This window comes from Anas acuta, chromosome 3, assembly GCF_963932015.1.
Source record: "Anas acuta chromosome 3, bAnaAcu1.1, whole genome shotgun sequence".
In the NCBI taxonomy this organism is placed as follows: domain Eukaryota; kingdom Metazoa; phylum Chordata; class Aves; order Anseriformes; family Anatidae; genus Anas; species Anas acuta.
The window spans coordinates 13593342-13617034 of record NC_088981.1 but is presented as its reverse complement, the minus strand read 5'-3'; the positions used below and the strand labels follow the sequence as shown (position 1 = coordinate 13617034).

The 23693-nt window shown below is 44.4% G+C and overlaps 1 protein-coding gene across 1 annotated transcript in view; it reads left to right on the top strand.

Annotated features, from left to right (window-relative positions):
- Positions 1-23693, top strand: part of SYNDIG1 (synapse differentiation inducing 1) — a 68327-nt gene that overhangs the window by 7134 nt on the left and 37500 nt on the right. The window contains exons 2-3 of the mRNA XM_068675756.1: positions 5985-6554; positions 16721-16858. Coding sequence (XP_068531857.1) covers positions 6075-6554; positions 16721-16858 — 618 coding nt within the window. The 5' untranslated portion in view covers positions 5985-6074. The remainder of the gene's footprint in view (positions 1-5984; positions 6555-16720; positions 16859-23693) is intronic.

Below are 23693 nucleotides of genomic sequence, written 5' to 3'. Positions count from 1 at the left end.
TTCCAGAGGTAACAAAGCTGGTTGTTCACACAGACCTTTTGGCACCTGGCAGGGGGCTGCCAAAGGCTGAAACAACCTGAGGCTATTTTGGAGCTGCATGGAGGGGAGAGCCCCATGGAGGCAAGAGGACAACAGTACCCACTGGGTTACAGAAGAAAGAAGGAGCTTTGGGATGGTGGACACTATCAGAGCTGGCTGGCACTCCCTGTCTGACAGAGCCTGTGGCATGGTGTTTAGCTTTTCTCTCCTTACCCTCTCTGCAGCTTGCATTTTTCTGCCTTACACCCTTTGCTTAATTAGTTTGTCAGCCACTGTCATCAGAGGAGCCTGCAGAACACCCAGCAGAGCACAGCCTTCGCTGCAGCTACTGTCGCTGGGCTCTGCTGTGACACAAGTGATAGCTTAATAAACCACGGCTTTGCAGATGAGATATCCTGGCACAGGTTACAGATTCTTATTAAAATAAGAAAGAAGGAGAGAGGGAAAAAAAAAAAAAAAAGCAAGAAATTGAGAAAAAACGAAGGTTTAAATAATGAATAACTCCACTTTTAGTACCAGAGACCTGGGTAAAAATTTCTAATCCCCAAGGAAAAAAATAGATCGAAATTTGATCTAGTATTTGTCAATAGCTTGAACTTGGTTTTCCCTTCTGGTTCCAGCCTCAAGTCTGAAAGTGCAGAATTATTTCTGGTTAGCCTGAGCACCAGTGAGTGATTTGTGGGGAGAAATTCAAACCGTGTGAAGACAAATGAAACCTGAATCAAACCAGTTAATTTAACTCTGCATCTTGGAGCAGATTGAACAGCTCTCTTATTTAAAGGGCTCTGATGAGTTTCATTTTCCTGTCAGCATCATTTTGAGGCCTCGCTGAGGTCCTAGACAATGAGAGTGGCTCTCTTTTTGCTTTGAGTGTTGGCTCCCCGTGGAGAAGACATCCTCTGATTGCCTCAGGTTGTCTATCAGAGGATGTCTGCTCAGTCGCACTGCCATCCGGGATCCTCCAGGCTGCAGCTTGGGCTGGAAATTGGGGCACTCTTCATTTTAGCACCTGCCTGTGAGACATGAACATGTGAGCCTGGAGCAGGTAAGGCCAGGAAAAGCCCTTAATGAAAGGCTGGTGACTGATCAGCCTCTCCTCCAAGGAGTCCCCGCAGGCAGAGTACAGGCTGAGTCTTTTGCCCCTAAGCATCATTCACAACCACGTGCCCTTGTCCCATGCTCCTCCAGCTGAACCTGGAGGACTAACAACACTTTCTTCACTTATCTGAAGGTTAATATTAAGCTGAAAGGGCCTCACCTGTGGATTGCAAGTGTACTGTTACTCTACAGAGAGGCTGCCTGCCTGTCCTATGCACCTTGCATAACTGCAATTAACTTCTCCCAAGAAATATTGTCAGATGCCTGCAGTAGGTGAAATGAATTCCAGACCATAAGTCTAATTCTCCTACCAACACCAGGATAACAGCAGGCAACAAAGGCCTTGGAAGTGTGATTTAACTCTCTTCAGCCAGTAGTTCAGGAGTGAAAAGCCCAGAAAAGGTTCTCTTTTATCAGTGAAGACATGAGATTTCATTTGTGGCTGGCAACACTTAATCCTGCTTTCTTATTGATGAAGAATCTCTGGGCACCTCAACAGTTTCTCAGTTTCCCCAGACAGCCATTGACCTTGTTTTGGCTGTGCATCAAAATGCACTGGCAATCAAGGTGTTATTGATTTAAACCTAATGGCCAGCCACTCAGGAATTTCACCTGGAAAAGAAAAATCAATGCCACATTATTATTATTATTATTATTATTAGCTATTAAGGTAGCATAATGGAAAGGCACAAGAATCTCACCATTTCCTCACCATTAAGCCACACACTTGCAGGGCTGAGACATTGGGTCAAGCTCTGGCAAGGTAGCCAACCAGCTACGGATTAATGTGACAATGTTCTTTGATTGCATGCTGCCATCCCCATCTCTCTTTGCTGACCTTCCCCGAGGCATATGTAAGCTGCACAGCTATGTAAGGCCCCAGAGAGGATGCCTTGAGCAATGCATTAGCCCTCGTACTGGAGGAGCTCTGTGCAGGAAGGATGTTTCCTGTCTTGTCCTTGCCTCATTTCAGATGTTTTCTTTCTCTCCTCCCCCATCCCAAGGGGAAAGTGTCACTCAGAATCTGCAAGATTGGCTTACAAGACTGGTTTAGATGCGCAGCAGGTAGGCACTGGCCAGATAGATGCTCAGATCCGTGGTAGGACTAAGCAAACACCACCTGCTCTGTCCTGTTTAGTAAACAAGGCAGGTCTGGATCCACCTTGTCATCCACAAGCTGAATGGTCCAACATCAGCTCTGTCCATGCCACTAAAGTCTCTTACCTGCCCAAAGGAGATGGTTCTGCCCTTTGTGCCTCTCAGGAACATCCATGGCGCTTATTTACTGCTGGTTGGGTATTGCATGGGAGAGGGCACAGGCTGAAGCCAGGCTGTTGGGTGTGCTAACGCTTCGGTGGTGTGGGTGATGAGGGAGCCTGTAACATAGCTGCCTTTAGGTCCGTGAGATGGTAGAGATATCAGCTGTAGAATCCCAAAGGTATCGTAAGCAGTCCTGGTTCAGGACTTTACAGAATCATATCTGTTGGTACTCCAAAGGCTTTGGAGCCAAATTACCTTTTCCAGTGTTGTTGAGTCTCCATCTTCCTTTTAATCACCCAATTGGAAAGACAGCCAGGAATGTGATTGGAAAGGGAGCAAGGAGTGGCTTGGGACAGTCCTAAATCCTGACAACAGCAACATCCCTTTGACTTCCTGAAGTGTTCCTGGGTCTCACATCACTTGGGCATGCTGAAGCATTTTTCCCTGTGGCCTCTCTTTACTTTTCTTCTTCCTGAGGAGTGTGGAAAGGACCAAAGAATGGCTTTTGTTTCCAGTGACTTTGGACTGTTGCCATGTAAGACAGCTTTAAAGAGGTGGGACTGAACCTCCCTCATAATCCAACCTTTTCAAAATGACCTCTCCAAATTACACGAGGAACATAAATCAGCCTGCATAGCAGCCAGCCCTCGTGTCACTGTGTGTGCAGAGCCTCACTTGCACCAATTCAAAGCTAGCATTTTCCATGAAGACAGTATAGCTGTCAATGAAATGCCTGGGGTGAGACCTGCATTTCCAGAGCCAAGCATTATCTGGATGATACACGAGTGTAGAGGCAACATGAAGGGAATCTGACAGTGCAGCTCGAAGGCATGAGATAAAGCTGCTTTAAAATGGCATTTTCCCAAGTGCTACTCAAACCAGACAATACACATTTGTTGGAATGATGTGAGTGCACCAAGAAGCAAGGCCTGGCCCATGCTCTGCTGCAGCCATTGATGCAGTGACCAAATTATTGACCTCTTCATTTGTTTCTCTGGGAGGGTATCTATTTGGTTTGTACATCTTCTTCCCGTTCCTGCTACATCTGTGGCAGAATTGTAGAGTATTTCTGCTGACCATCTCTGTTTGCTCTGGACTAATGCCAGAGCTACGAATGCCTCTGAGACAGTTTGCAGTTTTGGGTGAAATCTCTCTGACTTCAGTGGGGTCAAGAGTTTATGTCACATGTCAGGGAGCCTCGCACGTTTTTCAAGCTGGTTCAGGGGGAACTGAGCAAAGCCTTGTGACAACTTACTCATTAACTGCTGAGTTTTTCTCAGCTCCTGCCTCTGGTGATGTGCTTTCCTTTTGTTTCTCTGGGAGGGGAAGGTGGAAGAAGGGGAATGATTATGTGCAAACAGTAAGAGAGATAACAGAACAATCCCTTTAGCAAATGACCCCACCAAACCTGGATAAAGCAGCAGGTATTCCCCAACTCAACTCGTGTCAGGATCTCACCATGCCTCTGGAGCCTGAACGATGAAATTGGGACTGCTCAGTAGCCTACAGGAGACCGTGCATGTTGGCACTGTTCCATGGGACCATGGTTCTTGCAGAGCAGTCAATATTTTGACGGTATTTCTGCAAGGATCAGTCCTAAGGCACATGTGTGACTTGTTGGCCTCCCCATCTACTCTTGCCTTGTTTCCTACAAAAACAGCTTGACCTTACACCACCATTCCCATGCTGAAACAAGATGTTACTCAGTGTTAACCCTACTGTAAGTGGAGAGAGAGCAAGGTCCTCTGTTCATTTAGCACAGATGTAGTTACATATGGAAAGGAGTTTTCCTTGGAAAGACAGAGCACCTGCTCTCAGTCTTATCTGCTGCAATGGGATTTAGGTCTTTCCTTTGGTGAAACTGAGTCCAAGCTTCCAAACTAATTTGCAAATCGTTTTTATTTTGCCAGCACATTCCCCGGGTTTAGGGCTGAGAGAAGTGCAGCATAAATTCCACAGGATCCCACCATAATATATTCTCACTTGTGCAGCTTTCCTGACAGCTCATTTAGAACAAATTCTGAACTATTTGCCAACACATTAAAATGGGTTTTCTACATGTTAAAACAAGTGCTTTCTTGCACATTAAATGAGTTTCTTGCTTCATTCCTAGTGTAAGAACAGAAGACCAGCTCTTAGGGGTTTCAATATCTCTTGTAAGCCAAAAGGGAGACTGAAAATATTTGAAGCCTAAAATTTTATAGAGGAAATACATTTAGTCTTTTGCTAGCCTTTGCTTTGTTAGAAGATCTCTGATATAAAGGGGAAATAGAGAGAAAGCATCAAGTGAAAACAGTACATATGTATGTTTGTTTGCACATGCAATTCTTGTTTTCCTCCAAGCAGCACTTTGGGGACAGGTAATCCTACCTTAACTATTTAACAAGTGTATTTGAACCTTAAAAAGTGTATTTGAAGGCAGAAGGATTTCTGTGATTCCTATGGTTGGGCCCAGAAACAAAATCCTGAGCTCATTGCAGCCGTGATGTGTACAACCATATTTCAAAAAGCTTATTTCTTTGGCTGCACCTGAGCAGAAGAGGTGTCCTGGTGAGAAAGTATTTGGGCTGGGGAAAAGTACTTTTAGCCTTCTGAGCTATCCCTTTGATTTCTTATACCTTTGTGGAAGCCACACAAAACAGAGCCAGGTTGGTGGGCCGATGAGACAGACAACAGTTGTCGTTCCTGTGCAAAAGGAGGTGACCAGGTCCTGGGGCTCAAGCAGTTGTGTCCCTGTTTGGTGAATCAGGATGGGGCTGTTCATGCTGACCAGCCTTGTCACAGCCCTTTGATCTGTCACCACCGGGCACTCTCAGAGGCATTGGAAGAAGCAGCACACCCAGAGCAGTGCTGGGGATTTGAGATCCTGTCCAGAGAAGGTTTAATTCATCTGTGTCAGATCTGATTTTGCCTTCAGGTGTTTTTTTTTTTTTTTTTTTTTCATTCAATTTAAGGAGAGCTGTTTCTTTTTTGCTTCATCTGTGTTTTCAAAGGGTAGCAAAGCACTTGCCAAGGGTGAAGGGTAGCCACAGAGACTGACAGCTGAGCACACCAGCTGCCTGCTCTTCTTAATTGCAGCTTTCCAAAAACTGAAAACGGTTCTTTTATCTTTTATCTTTGTTTGGTTTTGGGGTGTGTGCATTTTTTTTTTAAACCTCACTTATCAGAACCTTAAGAGGAAGAGGATGTTATCCTCAGAATGACAGTGGCATACGGGTGGGGATGGAGGAGGCATCATTGCCCTTCTCTGACAGGGCTCATCATTACTAAGACATCTCAGGAAGTTCTCTGTGACCACACACTATCTTCTGTTCCTGTTCACCTCATGGCTCTTTTGTTGTTGGTGGATTTTGTTATTGGTGGATTTGTTTTGTTTTGCTTTATTATTTATTTACTTTTTTTTTTTTAATTTTTATTTTTTATTTATTATCTTTCCAAGTGGAGATATATTTGGAAAGCTAGGTGCATGCACACATGAGGCTGTATTTCCTCATGAGATCATACTGAAGACAAGCTGATTTGGGTGCCTTCATACGCCATTCACTGCTTATATCCTCACCTTGGTGTCTATTTCCTTTCTTCTTCAGGAAAATGGGGGCCACTGCCCCAGTGTGACCCATCTCTAAGGTACAACAAAACACAGACCGCCCGCCCCGCTCCCTCAGACACCTCCCAGTATGGATGGCTTGATTGAGCAAAACAGTGTGCTGATGCACAATAAGATCGCCGAAGCCGGGAAAAGGAATGGTTTAATTAACACAAGGAACTTGGTAGCAGAGAGCCGAGATGGTCTGGTCTCCGTGTACCCAACCCCGCAGTATCAGAGCCACCGAGCGGGGAGCCTTTCCTCTCCGAGCTGCCTGGAGAATGGCAGGAGCGACCCCGTGCAGCAGCTCCTGGATCCCAACATGCTGCAGCAGACGGTGGAGTCCCACTACCGGCCCAACATCATCCTCTACTCGGAGAACGTGCTGCGCTCGTGGGGCGAGAGCATCGGCTCGGAGTGCTGTGAAACCACCTTCATCGAGGACCGCTCCCCCACCAAGGACAGCCTGGAGTACCCGGACAGCAAGTTCATCGACCTCTCGGCAGATGACATCAAGATTCACACCCTCTCCTACGATGTGGAGGAGGAGGAGGATTTCCAGGAGCTAGAGGTCAGATGTCACTTGGGATCCTTGGGGAAGGCTTGGGGTGGGGGAGAACATAATGGGCTTAAGTGCACAGCTTCTGAGTTCTGGTCTTCTTGGGATCAGAGGTATTGCTCTCTCCTCTATCCAGGACCGCAAGCATTTGCTCATCTTTATTTGTTGTGTAAAGTCCCAACTCTGTGGATATTCCCAGTGAATGGGCTGGTCACAGACCAAAGAAAACCCATGCGCTTAAATGCTGGTAAGGCTGGGGTCAAAAGCACCTGTCCACAGCTTGTCTTACTCAACATCATCTCTTACTTTCTCCTGACTTGAGCTGGGTATAAAGCTGGTTGTTTGTCTTACTAGCTCAAACATGAAACGTGCCTCTTTGTGAAAACAAAACCAGGAGTCTTTGGGTTTCTAGACACAATGAATCCCATGCGTTTGAAAAAGGTTTTTTTTTTTTTCTGATGGAATGAAACACTTCATTACACCCCAAATGTGATGTTTTCTTTCACTAGGTTCCCGTGCTTCATTGATTGCTCACACTAAAGTAACATACATTTTATTCTCCAAATGGGGTACTCTATGGAAATCAACTTCATTCTTTCTTAAATGATGCATTTTTAACTTTAGAAAATCTCCACCTATTTGGCTGAAACCAGCTGCCCAAAGGTAGCATATTTTTTACTGGCCAGTGCATGTGGGAATGGAGGGTGTTCATGATGCTGCTAATTACAAAACTTTTCCAGCATTGATCATAGACTCCTAAGCTAGCAAAGACCATTTGTCAGTCTGGAGCAAAGGCATAGCTTCAATCTGAATGTCCAAGATGAGATCAAGAGATTATTTTCTCATGTTCTCTCTTGCAGAGGTTTTCTCCATTGAGACCTAACAAGTCCTAAAACTTCTATTTTCACCTCCTGTAATACCAGTGACTGTTTTATTCTCCTTTCTCTCTGTATTGCTAAGGTATGGGGAGAGAGGTGTTTTTCCCGGTGTGTGCCAGTAATGTAGTATTCAATACCTCCACAGGGAGACAAGAAGTTTCTCTCCGGGGCCCGTGATGGTGCTAGCTCAAATCACACCCTTCTGCAGCATTTCAAAGGGGCTGTGGGAAACCTCATTAAAAAAAAAAAAAAAAAAAATCATAATAAAAGGCCTAGATGCCGCTTTTTTGCCCCAGATTCTCTCATGCAGCAGTTGTGATGCAAGTGACTGCAGCAGGCAGTAATTGCCTAACGGTGTTATTGACACATCTGGCCTGACATTGAGGCAGAAAAAAATAAAAGACCTCATGTCAATCCAGCAAGGCTTTCTTTAGCTAGAATGGGCTAAAAAAAGACCAGGGAAATATGCAGAACAACAACAACAACAAAATACTTTGTACCAAGAATATTTTGCTATTTCTTGGTGGGATTTTTAAAGTGCCTTTGCAATGTAGGGCATCTCATCCATTGGCACCACAGGAGCTTGGATCAGCTTTGCACAGAAAACACTTGTTGCTAGAAAACCACCTGTAAAAATGGAGATCTGGGGAAAGGGACTTCACGCTCCTCCTCCTCAGATCCCCAGGGGAGAAAGGAGAGAGTTTACATCCCCATGCCTTTGCAAATGTTTGTAACATGCCGTAACAGTGTGTGCATCATTTTCCCAGGGTTCTCCTTCCTGTCTTTCTGTAAACAAAGAGGTGTAAGGATGCTCTTCCCTGGGCTTAATTAGTACAGAGGTTTGTTGGAGATATAACTGCATGTGCTGAGACTCTAGGAATGGAAGAAAGTATCTGAGGACAGCAATCACCAAGAGGAGTAACAAAACATACTAGATCCTTAACTACATTTAAAAAAAATTGCCTATCTGTCCAAATGAGAAATACAGCATCTGAATCATGCAGCATGAGTCTGTCCCAGTAGAAAGCTTTTTTCCCCACCAGTTACAGACAAGAAGAAAATGCATTTTTAAATTACTAATACACCCAAAGTAGGGTTGAAAGGTTTAGCAGAAGGACTGGGAGCAAAAGTTAGGAGAAGAGCAAGAGAGGATAACATAGAAGAGGTGCAATCTTCTGCTTCCACATTGAGGAAGACCTTTCTGGCCTTGCTCACATCTCTCTGGCACTGCCAGTGTTAGTGCAAAGCACCTGCCTCAGGGTCTTCAGGACTGGATATTTAGTTCCTTGGAAACATGGAAAAATCTAATTCATCCTCTTGTAATGAGCCCCACCATGTAATACGTACCTGGAGTCTGCGGACACATGCCAGGAACAGCTTTTATGCACCCAGCTGGTCAGTGTGTTTCTGCCAACGTTTAGTTTTTGATGACAGTCAGGCTTTTGACGATCAGAAAGGTTGTTGTTTTCTTGCAGAAAACCTTACCACAGCCAAATGTTCTGGGAAAAGCCAGCTGTTCTGACTGACTGACAGCAATGTGGTTTCGGTATGAAGAGTTGACCCAGCCAGGCTGCAAGGGTTGCTGCTCTGTTTCCTGTTGTCCCCTTCAGGATGGGTTTCACCAGATCATCAATGTCTTCAACAGCTTGCCTACAAGGAGGCATCTTCTTCCTTCTCCAGGTGTAGGGACTCTGAAAAATCCTGGGAGATGTAGCGGAGGATCAGGATACATCCAAAGCAGGGGTCCTGGCATTCACTGCAACAATTCAGCCATATTTAACTTTGGCATTTCTTTACCAGCAGTGTGTCTCAGGTCCTAGCATAATGTTATATGGAAATCACAATTTTCTGGAGGGAAAAACATCTCTGCAACAGCTCTCATTAGCATATCCAGCCCCACTTTGCTCCAGCAATTACCAGGCATGAAAGCAGAAGGCTGTGCATTCTGTCAAAGCTTTAAACTTCTCCTTTCTGTGCCCATCCCTGAAATCAAACGATTCCCTATTTAGGTATCTCTGGAACGCTTATAAATATCTTATGAGTTCTTTATGCCACAACTAATGGACAGACAACTTGTCAAATGTGGTGCCAGTGAAATATTACATGCGCTCCTAGCTGAAATACCCTCCTGTTAGAGTTCATGTGTAAATGCAGTGCCATCCAGAAACATCATTTGTCATATTACACTCCTGCTACTCTTCCTCCTAGCCCCTAGATAGATGGCTTATTTAGAGGAATCCAAGCTATTGATGGCAGAAAATTGAATTATTCATATGTGTCGCATAAAAGAATACATCTGAGTTCTCTCTTAAAACCTTTTTTCCCAGCAAAGTCTGACACAGTCTCTGCAAAGCGAAATAAATAGAATGTTCTGGGGAGTAAAAGAAAAAAAGAAATGTAGTGCTTTCAAGCTAAAACTTCCTTTTTTTTTTTTTTCTTTTTTCTTCTTCCTATGAATTGCTGGATGCTGCTGTGAAAACCCATCCCTTTGACACGAGCATAAAAGTGTAGAGAGAGAAGGTGGATCCTAAGCCGTGTCCTGTTCCATCTTACTGCTCTGCACAGCATGCCCAAGCACCTCCCTTCTCTGTCTTTTCTGCAATGTGAAGAGAAGGCCATGGAGGGGGGTTATGCAAGGGAGCCCCCTGACGTGCATGTCTTCTCGTAATGCTGCCAGCTTGCAGGGGCTTGAACTATCTGGCATCATGAGAAGAGATGAGCTGTTGCGTCCTGAGCCTCCCCTGGGACCAGATATCCAGAAAGTGTGTTTGGACACCCCCTGGGGAGGTGTCCACCCCCTGGAGAAGAACTCTGAAAGGACTGCACAAAATTGAGTCTCAAAACGGTGGTAGATGTGTTTCAGTGTAAAGAAATGGAAACTAATACATTTACAGAAAAATATAATCTAATCTATGTGGACTCTGTGCTGAGCTTCTAACTGTGAGCTGCAGCTCAGGAGAGAAACTGAGAAGAAATCACTTGTCAGTTCTCTGAAATTTCAGGGCACAGTGTGCAGGTCAAGCCAATAAGACAAGAAAATATTGGATGTCATAAAGAACACTGAGGACAAGACAGGGCACCGGCAGCATTTTGCTGCTGTACAAAATCTCACTGCAATCCACTATCTACATGGCACTTGTATTTTTCTTAATGATGTAGTGGAGATGGAAAAGGGTAACAAAAAATGATTAAGAGGAAGCTGCAGCCTCCTTACGGAAAGCGGTGAGGAAAGCTGGGGCTCTCCATTTTGTAGGGTAGAAAGCCGAGGGGTGTATGAACCTCCTGGATGCACAAGATCATGAAGGTGAAGGATAAGGTGAATGCAGACCTGCTGCTCAGCAAACCTGCAATAGTAGAAGCTGGGGAATCTTGAGAGAAACTTGAGAGAACTATTGAGAGATTGCCTTAACACGGATATCTTAAAATTGTTCTTCACATACAGGGCAGTGAACACTTGGTGAACCTGCTGTCACAGGAGGTAGTGGTGGAGCAGCAAGTTCAGAAAGGATTAGACTGATTTATGGACAAGGGATCCATAAAAAGCTATTAAAAGCAATTGGCACAGCTTTTCTTTCTAATATCTTTCACACAACAGTTGTGGATGCTGGGAGAGCACAAGGGATGGGCTGCAAAGCGTCCAGGTTTATGTGGGCTCCCTGCACAGCAATGTCCTGCTGCTTCTGTCAGGGGCAGAGCACGGGGCTCAATGGACCTGACCCCATAGGACATGCTTTATGCCCCCGTGTTCCTTCACAGGCACATTATTAACAGGTTACACGAGGGATTACACTTCATTTGCATGTGATTTATTTTCTTCCCTTAGAGGAGAGGCCACTGGGGTCTGGAGGTACGGAGCCCTGCCAAGGGATATTAACCTTTATTAGGCAGCCCTCGGTGAGGGGAGCATGGCTGGGAAGTCACGTCCAGCAGTCTCCAAGTGCCCTTCTATGAATCTTGCTAACGGCAGCCTTTTCCCAGAGCAATTCTCTTTCTCATCATCACTTCCCTGAGTTGCTGGACTGACACTGTACAGGCCTCCAGCCCCTAAGCAGCAGGAGCTGTGGGTGAGCTGCGAGCTGTCATTAGCAGAAGGTGGGGATGGGGCACACATCTCTGAGGAGCAGAGCACTAAGAAAGCTGTGTCAGCTGCAAAGCAAAAGAGGACAGCTGTGGAGGGTCACTTCCCCCCTAGCTTGAGCCGTGTAATGTTACTTTTTCAGTTAAAGTACCACACATGCGCCTTCCCGATGAACTCAGGGGGGTTCTGGATGGAAGCCCCTGTCACTCACACAAAGATCAGGGATATTTACTTCATGGCTGTTATTACTGCTCTCCAAAAGAAGGAGTGTGATTTAGGAGGCGATGGCAGCTGGGCTGGTCCTGTATGGATTTGTTTATGGCTTTGTGCAGTAATCCCCTTCCAGAGGCAGTGTGTTGAATATAAGTTACTGAAGAGCTATAGACAGACTGGCTGTGGGTGTCTAGAGAGCACCACAAGGTAGCTGAACTAAATTCAGGAGAAGAATGGGCTTGGACATCTGCACCAAGTTTGTTTGTTTTTTTTTTTTTTTTGTTTTTTTCCCTGTAACATTTTGGCATTGTGAAGGTATTTATAAAAAGCTTTCTAAACAAGGAGAGACACCTGCAAGCCCATCCCGGAAGGCTGCCTGCTTGACTGGCAAGACATTTTAGACCAGGAGTTGAGGGAGCAAAAGGAATTTGCACCAGGTCAGGGTTAGTGGACAACAGAATATTTAAATACCTTTAAAATTGAATGGAAGCACGTGGAAAACTCAAAATGGTAAAAATAAGTGAACTAACAAACCCACAAATAAATAAGTAAATAAATAATAGACTGACATGCCAAGGAATCCATGATGGCAACAGGCTTTAGAGACATCACTCATTAAGAAAGCATCAGCCAGGTGATGCCCAGTGACAAGCAAGTGTGTTGAGGAAGAACGGTGATAAACCACAGCCCTTGGTGGGAGAGCTACCTCCCAGCATGCTGCCTTCACCATCTGCTGCGCCGAGGCCAGCTCAAACTGCTTGCAGAAGAGCAAAGGGATGGAGAGTGCTGGTCAGAATAGGGCCTCATGTTTAACCACATTACCAAGCCAGGCATTATGAGGAGGGAAACAGAGCACACATTATCTTACAGATGGTTTCCTGAAAATCCATCAAAGGTCGCTGGCAGCTGTGGTTCACAGCAGACCTTGTTGTCTGACTTCACCAGTGTGACCAGCATTTAGCTGCTGGAAGGGACTATGTGACCATCAAGTCCAGACTCCAGTATGTCACAGGCAGCCCATGGCAGGCTGCCTGGAGAGCCTTTGTTCGCTCGTAATGTCTCAGCTGAGGTAAAGCACATAGCTTTTAGGGATAGCTAGCTTCAATTTTAAAAAGGTCTTTGTGTAATAGAAAATCCATTACAACTGCAGAAAAGTGTTCATCACCATCTCTGTTAAAAATCTGCACCTTGTGTCTGCTCTTCCTCTGTTCCGCTTTCAGTCACTGGGGTTTCTTATGATTTTCTGCCAAACAACAGAGCTGTCTGATCAGAAATTATCTACTCACAGAGGCACTTAGAGATTGTGATGAAATTGCATCTTAAAGTTATCTTACAAGTGAAGTTGGCCTTTTCACCTTCTTCCAGGGTGAAAGATTTCCTGCGGCATGATGCACATGGATTTTTCATTCTGAATTTTTTTGATTCTGAATGCCTTGCTCTGTGCCGGGTGATTTCTGCTCCCAAATTTGATGGGTTGATTGATTTCCACTCCTGGTCATTTGGGAAATGCCAGAAGCAGCCCCCTGGAATGTAGAGCTCAAGGTTTCCCATCAGATTGACCAGCACCCAAATTCCAGCTCTGCAAAATCCCACAAGCTCTGTGTCTGGGAAGTAGATACCTCCCTTCTCCCGACAAGGTTTATTTCTCCTCCTCATCCTTCGTTACATTCCGTTTCTGCAACAATCCACTTTATGTCCTGCCCACATCACTTATGCCTAATGAAGTGTAGGGCTGCAGAGGTGTGCACCGTTTAGAAACGTGGGCGTAAGAGAGAGTCAAAGAGCTGGTGTGGGGGAGTCCCATATGGAGGAAAGGAAAGGAAATGAAAGGAAAGGATAAAAAGAGCTGCTTTCCTTCTTTGTCATTCTGTGTCATGCTGTGCTTTCTTCAGAATTTCATGCCCTGGGGAGATGTCCTCTGGGGCCTGTTCTGGTAACTCCAATATTGCCGGTGCTCTTGAAATCACCTCCTTCTCCAAACAGCCATGGAAATGCTTGTGGATAAACTGAAGCAGGAGACTGCTTTATCCTGTATCCTGTCTTTTCAGCTAAACTCCAAGTGTGTTGGCAAGGGACACACAGCGACAGTCAGGATGAGGAGGGTTGGTGTCATTGTAATAACTGTTTTTGCTACAAAGGATCCACTGAAAGCAGGAAGTCCCTACTGTGTGCTCAGCAACCTCAGAGATCGTTTGTCATTTCTGCTACAGGGCTGTTTGCACAGGTATTTGTTCGCACAGCAGCATCTCGCATGGGCTGCAGAGAGCAGCTCCTTTGGCAAGGGGAGTGACTGTGGACCTTGCTGAGATTACACACAAAAGCATTAAGATGTGTCTCCAAGACAAAGCCTGACTTCAGGTGGAAAGATGCTGCCTTCTGTAAATATTCTCTGTGTGTCACGGTTAAAATTTGTTGCTCAGTTGCAACGTAAGCTGCTGGAACTGGATGTTAGGTCTGAAGAGTGAATCCCTCAAAATCCTGAAGAGACCATCAGCTGTTGCTGCTGTTGCTTGACGATCCATGATCATCCTGTCCCTTGTCACTTACTGCATTGCAGCTGCATCAGGATGTATTTTACTCTGTTCCCATCTCAAGGTTTTTGTAGCATCATGAAGACATTTATGTCTTTTTATTGAGGAGCTTTGTTCAAAGAAGATAACTCGGTCATGTCTTTAGCACCTCAGTAATAAGCCTGGAGTTACTGGGAGTTGCCACGAGAGTAGCTATTAGGGCTCTCTTCACTACTGATGAACAGAACATCACCTCAAGCAAGAAAGGAATGCTCTTTGCCAAGTTGTTTTTTTTTTTTTTCTTTTGGTTACACAAGTTCTAATTTCATTGCTTACTCTTTGGTTGTAGTATGCATTAGTGGTAGAACTGTAGCAAGAAAAAAAAAAAAAAGTTTGATATTCAGATTGCTTATTCTCATCTAGGTCAACATTAAATAAAGAAAAACTTGTCTGTGCTGTTTTGCTCACCACCCAAGCCTTGAAAATTAATTAGTTATGTTATTCTCTAGCTTCTGCAAGAGTTAAAAGCTTTCAGTCAGATTAGTGTGATTAGGATGTAGTAAGTACTATGTAAGTTTATAAAGAGGCTGATAAACATGGAAGGCGCAATGCTGTGGACAAGAATATTCCTGATTATGCAGGATTAGTCAGTTAACCCAAAGCAATTATAACTGGTGACAGAAATTCTGATTTCTCAGCAACTCTAGTATCCAGCACATCAGCATCAGCGTGCAGCCCTTGTGAAATCATGACCAAGTGAAGACAGCCAGCCAGATTGTCAAAAGCTTCCCCATGTTAAAAATGTTTCTAGATAGGAAAGATGTCTAGATAACCTCAGGCTTGGGTGCTGGTGGGGGAGCACCTTATAAGAGAAAAATAGAACATCAGGCAGGAATGTTTGCTTGGAGGAAAAAGTGTTTATCCAGAAGGGATAAGAGATACCTTTTGCCTTTTGTTGTTGCATTTTATTTACTTATGTATGTATTAGAGCCCTACTAATTCCTACCTAGGTTACATTCTCTGATCAGAATTGTTGTCACCCTTGGTGAGTGACATTCAGATCATCTACTCCGATATAAATACTACAGGGACTTCACCCATCAAAACAGCATTCACAGCACAAATCTACAGTTCAATTAGTACATTTCTATAGTGACTTCATCTTTCCCAACAAGAGTTTTCATGTTAGCATAATTAAGAAAACTTCTGCTATTATCCTCTTGCAGTCTAACAGCCACATCTCAAATTTGCATGGAAACTGTCTAACATGTCATGATTTCACCACCCTGAGAATGCTTTCTAAAAACCAGCAAAACTGATAATTTTATGGTTCATCATTTGATCAAAGTTATCTAGAGATTCTTAGCCACATTTCATCTCGATCTACAACAAAAGGCAATTTGAAATACCAGACAGGTAGTCTCCACAGATACAATATCAGCACACTACTCAGCCAACAACTGGGTAATCAAAAGCATTTTCCATTTTATCTTCCCTGTCATGAAATTCAGGTAAGGGCACTGTTTCAAGAGACAGTTTCAGCAATGATGTGGATTTTCTTCCTCCCCCTCCCTTCTCTTACTCTTGAAATGAAAGATTATTGATATTAAAAATGACTTACACACCTTGTTGCGAAAATTGAAGCAGAAAGGTAAGTAACCAAGCTCAAAAGCTGCACAACAGCATCATCAGATGTCCCTTCAGAACTAGAATTTTATTGAGTTTGGGCCAAATAAAGCTTTGCCATTTCTGCTAGGTTATCGAGGCTCCCATAACAGGCTGGGGTGTCCCACAGGGAGTTGTTTTGCACATGCAGGTGTTCCTGTGCACTGCAGTCTCAGAGCATGGGAGCACATCCCTCCCACAGCCCAGGCCTCTCTGGTCTGTGGTGGGTGTTTGCCAGCAATACCCCTGAAAGTGGTCTGTCCGTCTTAGCAAGCAATGGGTCAGGTCACCTGTCTGGGTCCCAAAGGAGTTGGCTCAGGAAGTAAATGCTTTCTCTGATGCTAAGTCTTTCAAATATCATTAGCCTGACTGTATTTTCTGTGTCCTTCTTAATTGTGGCTCACTAGTATTTAGAAACTTACCCCATTGCATATGGTTTCATTTTCGTCTTGGACACTTAGCAGTCTGTTCAGGAGTTTCTAGGTTATAACTCACTGGTGGAAGAATATCAATTCATCATTCATTTTGGCTAAAATGTCAGGCACAGGACCCAGGCACAGGAGGACAAGTTTCTAAATATGACATCTGTCTTTCAGTGTCTTTCTTTCAGTCAGGTTCTGCACAGCATTTCTCCTACAGTCAGTAAAGAAAAAGCAACCCCAGAAGATTTTTTAGAAGACTTTCAGCCACCTCATCTCAGACTGGAGGTGCTCCCAGGGTGACTTAGTACTTTGTGGGACCATTCTTGCACCAAAACTGTAACTCCAGAGTTACACTTCCTAAAATCACTACCTTAACAGCACTTCTACATTTCTCTCTCCCTTGCTATTCCAGAGTGATTACTCAAGTGACACCGAAAGTGAAGACAATTTCCTGATGATGCCGCCAAGAGATCATCTCGGCCTCACTGTGTTCTCCATGCTCTGCTGTTTCTGGCCACTGGGAATTGCTGCCTTTTACCTGTCTCATGAGGTAATGCTAAAACATATCCTGCTAATTATTAATTTTGCATCCACAAAGTGACTATTATCTCACTCTGGCAAGGAAAGTTCACCAAGACACACATGTGGTCATGACACCCTCTCAGGGTGGTGGGAGGTGGTTAAACAGAGTCATGTGTATGCGTGAGACACTGTTCTCCACCTTGCTATGTCTCTGTGGTGGTAGTGGTAGTCTTGGGAGAGATTTTAGTGAGCAAGAGATCTACAAAATATTCTAGGTTTTCATTGACAATGGTCAGGTTCCATGTCAGTTTATACAATGTACAGGTAGGGATTTTCTCTGCACAGAAATTTTGAGTGGAAAACACCCCATGCTATATCAAATGTTCAGATTTCCCATTGTGTAAAGTAATTTATTAGTTCCTAAGCTGGTCATCTGGAAAAGAAAAACAGGAGTAGAAATTCATTTCTGTTCTACAGAAGCAGATTTGCTTTCCAGGAAAGAATTTCCTTTCTCAATGAAAAATTGCCCAGTCTGTTCTTTTTGTCCAATATTAATATAGAAGTATTTTTTACCAGAGGAGTGATGGTGTTTTGGTTTGTTTCCTTCCTGTGACAGGCTTGCTGTTTCCAGCCTGTGCCTAACAACCACCTAATGCCCCATCATTTGTTTCGACAACTATGTCTTCAGAAGTGCCTGCAGAGTAATTATTGAGCTTCCCAGCAGGGCAGAAAATGTAACATGACAGAAAGTCACACTAGAAGTCTCATCAGTGACTGCAAGGAAACATTCACTTATATTTCTATCTGCTGGTGGTAGCAGTGCCTATTGGAAGCTACACTGTGCTCTGCAGCACCAAAATTATTCACCCTCTTGCCTGCCTTTCTTATCTGCCTGCTCTAAACATCTACCAGCATGGCGTATGTGTCAAACCAGAACAGGCACTTCAGATCTGAAGAATCCTGCCCTTTATTATCAGATAAAGAGACACTGCATGAACGTTTTGTTATTCTTTTTATTATTTGTTTTTGTTTGTTTAAATGTTCTATCATTGAGCTTTGAAGCCTCTGAGACAATTAAGTTTGTCCAGTGGAAAATAGCAAGTCTTCTCATCTGAGTGCTATTGATTTCTCAAGTTTGGATCAAGGAATTTGTCTGATGATGATGACAGCACAAAGTAAGGAACTGGGAGGAAGCCACATGCACTTTAGTGCTTGGACAAGGCAGGATTTTTTACCAAAGCTGCAGCAAAGGAAGGGTTCTGAGTATGGCATCACTGGCACTGTATTTGCACTGTGTTGGGGAAAACAGTGCATTCATTAATTTCCTGCAGTAGCTTTCCTTTGGGAGGTGTGGGGACTGCTAGCTGGATTTATCCAAGCAGTGAAAGCCCAGCGCAGCCCAATAAATGCAAAACAAACAACATAATAAAGTACTAAAAAGCAGCATGGCTGAGAAGCTAATGTGCTGAGAGCCAGTATGCGAAGGACAAGACATCATAATAGCTGTGATCTGATCCCAGGGGCTTGCATGACCCCATAAAACCCTGCTGCCTTGATAGCAGCATAAGCAAGGTGGGAAAGGTCTTATGAAGGCAGGGAAGAAAATGTATTTGGAAGAGGAGAGACTGCCTTTACAGTATGTTTTGATGGCCTCTTCCCAAGGGGGTGTTAGGACCAGGGACTTGCTGGTTTGAGCCTTGGAGCCTCCTGTGTCAGTGACTGAAGCACAGCGAAGTGTTAATGGATGTTTCGGAAACTGCTGGGCTTAATGATGGATGAGGATAGTTCTTTTCATTTAATTTCCTCCTTTAAAAAACAAGGTGAGAGGGCTGATGAAATGAGGTAGCATTCAGAATGATCTTTTATATGTGAGGTAGTAAAACATTATGTCCTGTTAGCGTGTGGCTTCTATTTATGGAGATCTTTTAACTTGAACTCCTTAATAATATTTGAGCTCCCTCATTAACACGTAATGGCAGGCTAGCGTTCCCCATCCTTTGTCGAATGTCAGAACTGTACCTAGAGATCAAACTTGGTACTTGCATTCCAACCCTTTTTGAAGTTGCTCAAGCTCTTGACAATTTCACGTGTTCAAAAGTCTCCTGGGTAGTTCGACAAAAAGGCCCAGTCTGGGAAAAAACTGCGGCACATAGGAACTGCAGGGGTGGAGGCTGCATTCTTTGTGCCAGGACTTGGCACCTGTGGCAAACTTTATTTTTTTTTATAATAAAACTGGGCTGCTTTAGATGATCAATACATCTGCAGATCTAGGCCTGGTTTGCTAAAGATGCATTTGCTCTGCAGATCAATTAAAAGGGACGGGTACTCTCGGTTTAATCCCACAGCACCCAGCAGTACATTTACGCTGCATACGTCTGTGTCACGGTGCAAAAGAATTGTACAGGGGATCGGTGTCATAAAGATTCGCAGATGCTCTGTATGAACAGAAAGATTAATTTTCCCCACGCTCCATAAATGCAACGTGCTTCCGCCAGGAGCTATTTCCACTCTGTGTGGGACTGGAGGCTTTTGCCAACGTGCTGCTGACTTAAGGCTTCTTGAAAGCCATCTGCAGTGAACAGTGCAGCTGTGCAGGGGCTGCCCGTGTGGTGGAACTAAAGATGTGCATCGGGTCTGGCTGAGCCAACAAGGACAGCATAATCTCTTTGCATTCCCCTAAATCCTTCCTGCTGAACCTCCCTGCTCCTGCCAATGTAAATTTTCATGGGCTGCTCATTCCTTGATTCTCCCGCAAGCAGCAGGAGCCAGGTGTCCGCTGGCTTTCTCAGGCTGACAAATGCCAGGACAGGTTTAGTGGGATTTTCAGAAGCCATAGGCACGCACCTGAAAAATCCCACCAGACAATTTTCTGCATGCTTAGGTGCTTAAAGAGCCTCCAAACCCCAGCCCTGCTCTCCTCCGTGGCAGCACGTGCGGTCTGGCAGGCAGCAGACTCCAATCCAAGCACACAAAAGCAATCGCTTCCCGTCTGCCGTGGTTACTCCGTGCGGCAATTAATTCCCCTGTGCAGTGATTGAGAGCTGCACGGCTCCGTAATTATTCCCAAAATCCATGGATGATTTGAATGGCACAGCTCAAAATATCATCGCTTGGATTGCCTTTGCAGAAAAGTAGGGACTTGTGCACTTTTCTCTTGCATTTGCGCTGGCACGAGGCATACAAGATAAGCCAAAAGAGCAGCTTGTCTTCCTTCATGATAACTTCTGGGCCATTTGGTTACCTTCTATCCCATTTTCAGAGAGAGAGGCTTTGAAAAAAAAGGCTCTTTTGACATGTTATTGTGGTTGCCAGGTAAAAGAAAGCGACAAGTGTCCATGTCCCCACTGGGAGGGAGAAGACAGTATGAACTTAAACTTTATCAAAGACCAGAGATCAGATGCTCAACATGCGTGAATGTATTTCACATTCTTTGTTTTTCTGCATCAGATTTTGACATTTAGCCACTGCTGAAAAGGACAGGAAAATAACATCCAGGTGTTATCTGTTGAATATTCATTAGAAATCCAGCTCGCAGACCCCATCTCAGCTAGAGAAAGCATGAGACAGGACAACAGCGTGATGCACCATATCACCAGACTGGCTTTGTGTGGGGCTGGAGCTCTCCCTTTCACAGCTGAGTCTCAAGTATTTGGAGGATAACGCCCCAGGGCAGCAGAGCCCATGGGGCGTGCAGATGATGTGCGTGGCCAGGGCACAGAGGAGGCTGTGTTCAACAGGGCAGGTGTGCAGAAGGTCACTGCTGGCTGCCTTTGCTCCCTGCAGGCAGATGGCAGATTTGCTGGGCAGAGGATGGTAGTGAATACTGAGCAGCACAACCTGTGCTAGCATTAAATATCATGGCTGCTGTTCTCAGCCCAGGTACAGAGGGAGGCTGGCTACCTGCTGAGATAGCCAGGAACATGTGGCACTGTGTGGAAGAGCTGGATCTCTTGTTCATGGAAGTGCAGCTCTGAAATGGATGCCCCTGGCCCTGGGTTTGGGACGTTTGGGTGACATCCCTTGGCTTTGCAAAAAGGCTGTCACATGGTTCAGCACATTCAAGGTTTGCAACTTTTGCTCGTTTCAGAGAAGAGGAAAATCTAGTCCAGAGCAGAGAGGCAGAGTGTGCCCTGCGGCCCGTTGGTTCCCCAGGGGGCTGCCAGCAGCCAGCTCTGCCCCAGACCACGATAGATGCTCTGAAGGGGCGTTCATTAACTACCAGCTCCCCTAATTCTCTGCTTTCCAGGCTGGAGTTGGCTTCCAGCCAGTGGTGAGAGTGTGGGTAGACTTATGCTGATTTGTCACTTCGGGGTAGACATCTCCTGAAGAGAGAGATGTTTGTGCATGCACGAAAAAAAATGGTCATTTAGTGTTGTGTGTCAGCACCGCTGATTTCATTGGGCTGTGGGTGAAGTCTCGGGCCAGGGAACTTTATCAGTGTCTCGTATAATTTCCTCTTCATTCCTCTTTGTCCCTTTGATCTTGTGGTCACATTTCCAAGTCACGAACTACAATTACAAAAAAGGGATTAGATTAATGAATGGCCTGATCGTTTCAGCCCTTAAGCTAATTTTAAATAATTGGAAAGGTAGCTCACACGTAACACTCCCAAGAGAGTTTAATTCATTATGGAGGTGTTTAATTACAAGGAAGTTTTGGGACAGCACAGACACCAACGTGAAATGCTTGAAGAGATTAGGAGTCTCTTTATTAACAAGAACATCCTGCACAATGGCAAACTTTGTCTGGGAATTGTTCATTGTCAGACTTTTATGCTTCACACATTATGCTGAGACAGCAGGAGCCAAGAGACGTATCAATAGAGTTCTGCTCCAAGGGTACAAAACATTATTCCCTCCTGGCATCCTCTTTTTGCCCTGCTGTTAATTTTTGTTGCTCATCTATCGGCTCATTATTTCACAGGCTTATGAGACAGTGAATATTGTTTCAGTGCAGAATAATGCACCCGCAACAGGTTACTTGTGCTCCTTCCACTAAACTTGGTGTGCCTGTGCTACCCACAAAATCAGAGGCATCTGTTGGAGGCATCTGAAGAGTAGGGTGATAGATCAACAGTTGATTTGGGGGTTCAGGCACCCTGACATGTAAGCAATTTCACAAAGTTTAAACAATATTTTAATTTAGGCAGAGGTGTTTTTTTTTATGATTTTTTTTTTTTTTTGTGTAGTAAGAGAGGATTTTTTTTAAGCATCGACAGGAAATTAGAATTACAGTGAGGGGCCTTTGTTAGTAAACTGCTCATGTCCCAGCTAAATACTTGTTTTTCACACTTGCAAATATAGACTGTCCAGAAAGAATTACATTATAAGAGACAACACAGAGGTAGATACTTCCTGTCCAAGGGCAAGCAGAGGGAACATGATTCTGCATGCCTCCAGGAAAGTAGGGAGTTGTCCATGCTGCTGTGGAGTGGCAGTCAACCATCTCCCCCTGGAAGACAAAGCACCATCCTCCACCCCTGCAAAGCCCTGAGAAATGAAACCTGATGCATTTATGGATGACATAATCTCTTCTGGGCACCTCAGAGAGGTTTTTGAAATGCTCTTGTGTAGCATTTGCCCCTTTATTTATTTATTTGTTGCAACCTCTGGTGCTGCTGGAGCCAAGAAGGAGCTCCCTCGCTGGTGTCAGCGGTCACAGCTCTGTAAGTTAATGGTGCTGTGTCAGTCAGCTCCCACAGGGATTAGTGCTTCAGTGCTCTGCTTTTCCAAGTGAGGGAAAATGCAAAGTTGTTGCCAGCAGGCCCTTCAATGCTTTCTTTAAACAGTTTCATCCTAGTACGTCCCCTGCTGAAGAAGGCATGAGAAAAGAAGAGACCCATTGCAGATCTGGGAGTGGAGCACAGAGCTCTTCCCCCCTCCTTGTTGGCCATCCCACTATCTGCTTGACAACCATCAGTTGTCAAGAAAGCCAAAAATATTTAGATGCTGCTTCAATGGCTGTATCAGGAGCCCAGTGATGTGATGAACATCCTCACATCCAAGGTGGCAAATTATGTCCTTTGAATTCTCCCATGGCAAGAAGAGTGCTGTTTATGTAACAGAACTTCCTTTCATCTCACACCGTGACAGTACCCTTTTCCAAAACAAAAACAAAAGAAGGCATGCACATTTGAAGTTTAATATATGCAAAGGTAAAGTAAAATGAATAGATGTTTTCAACAGCAAAGATTAAGGTTAACCTTTTATCAGTTTGCAGAATGTTCAAGTATTCTTTTTCTTCTTGGAGATCAACACTGTGTACTCAGGGCTACCTTCTAATCTTGGATATACACCTCACCATCTTTCAGTAGCTGTTTTGGTGAGTGCTACTGAATTACTACTTTGTTTGGATGCACAACAAAGTGAAATGATCACTTCTGATTACAATCTACATATCTCTTTCAAAGGAGCTGCAGAAAAACTCTTTGAAGGGAAGATATGAATGTAATGATCTAGGCATCCAAAGATGCCTGCCAGACAATCACAACTGGTCATTGATTTAACTGACTTCCCATCAGCAGAAAAGAAATAAAGTTTTTTATGGGTATTTTGAAATAAGCTACAGGAACCAGCTGAAAAGGAAGGGATGAGGACCTACCAGCAGCTGTGTAGTTTGTATTGAAAACTGCGTCCTGCCTTCCCACAACTAATGGCTATGCTCTTCAGCCTAAAATACACACTGGATTACCTGTTGTATCAAAATATTGGAACAGATGAGTCTCAGAACCCACTGCAAGGCAGAACCTGAGACAGGAATGTGGCTGTTTTATAAATGACGGTGTTAGCTGAGGAAGGAAGGGAGAAGGCTCTCTGTGGCTTCCGTGTTTTCAAATGTTGTGCCTGAGCATCACTGGTGATTAT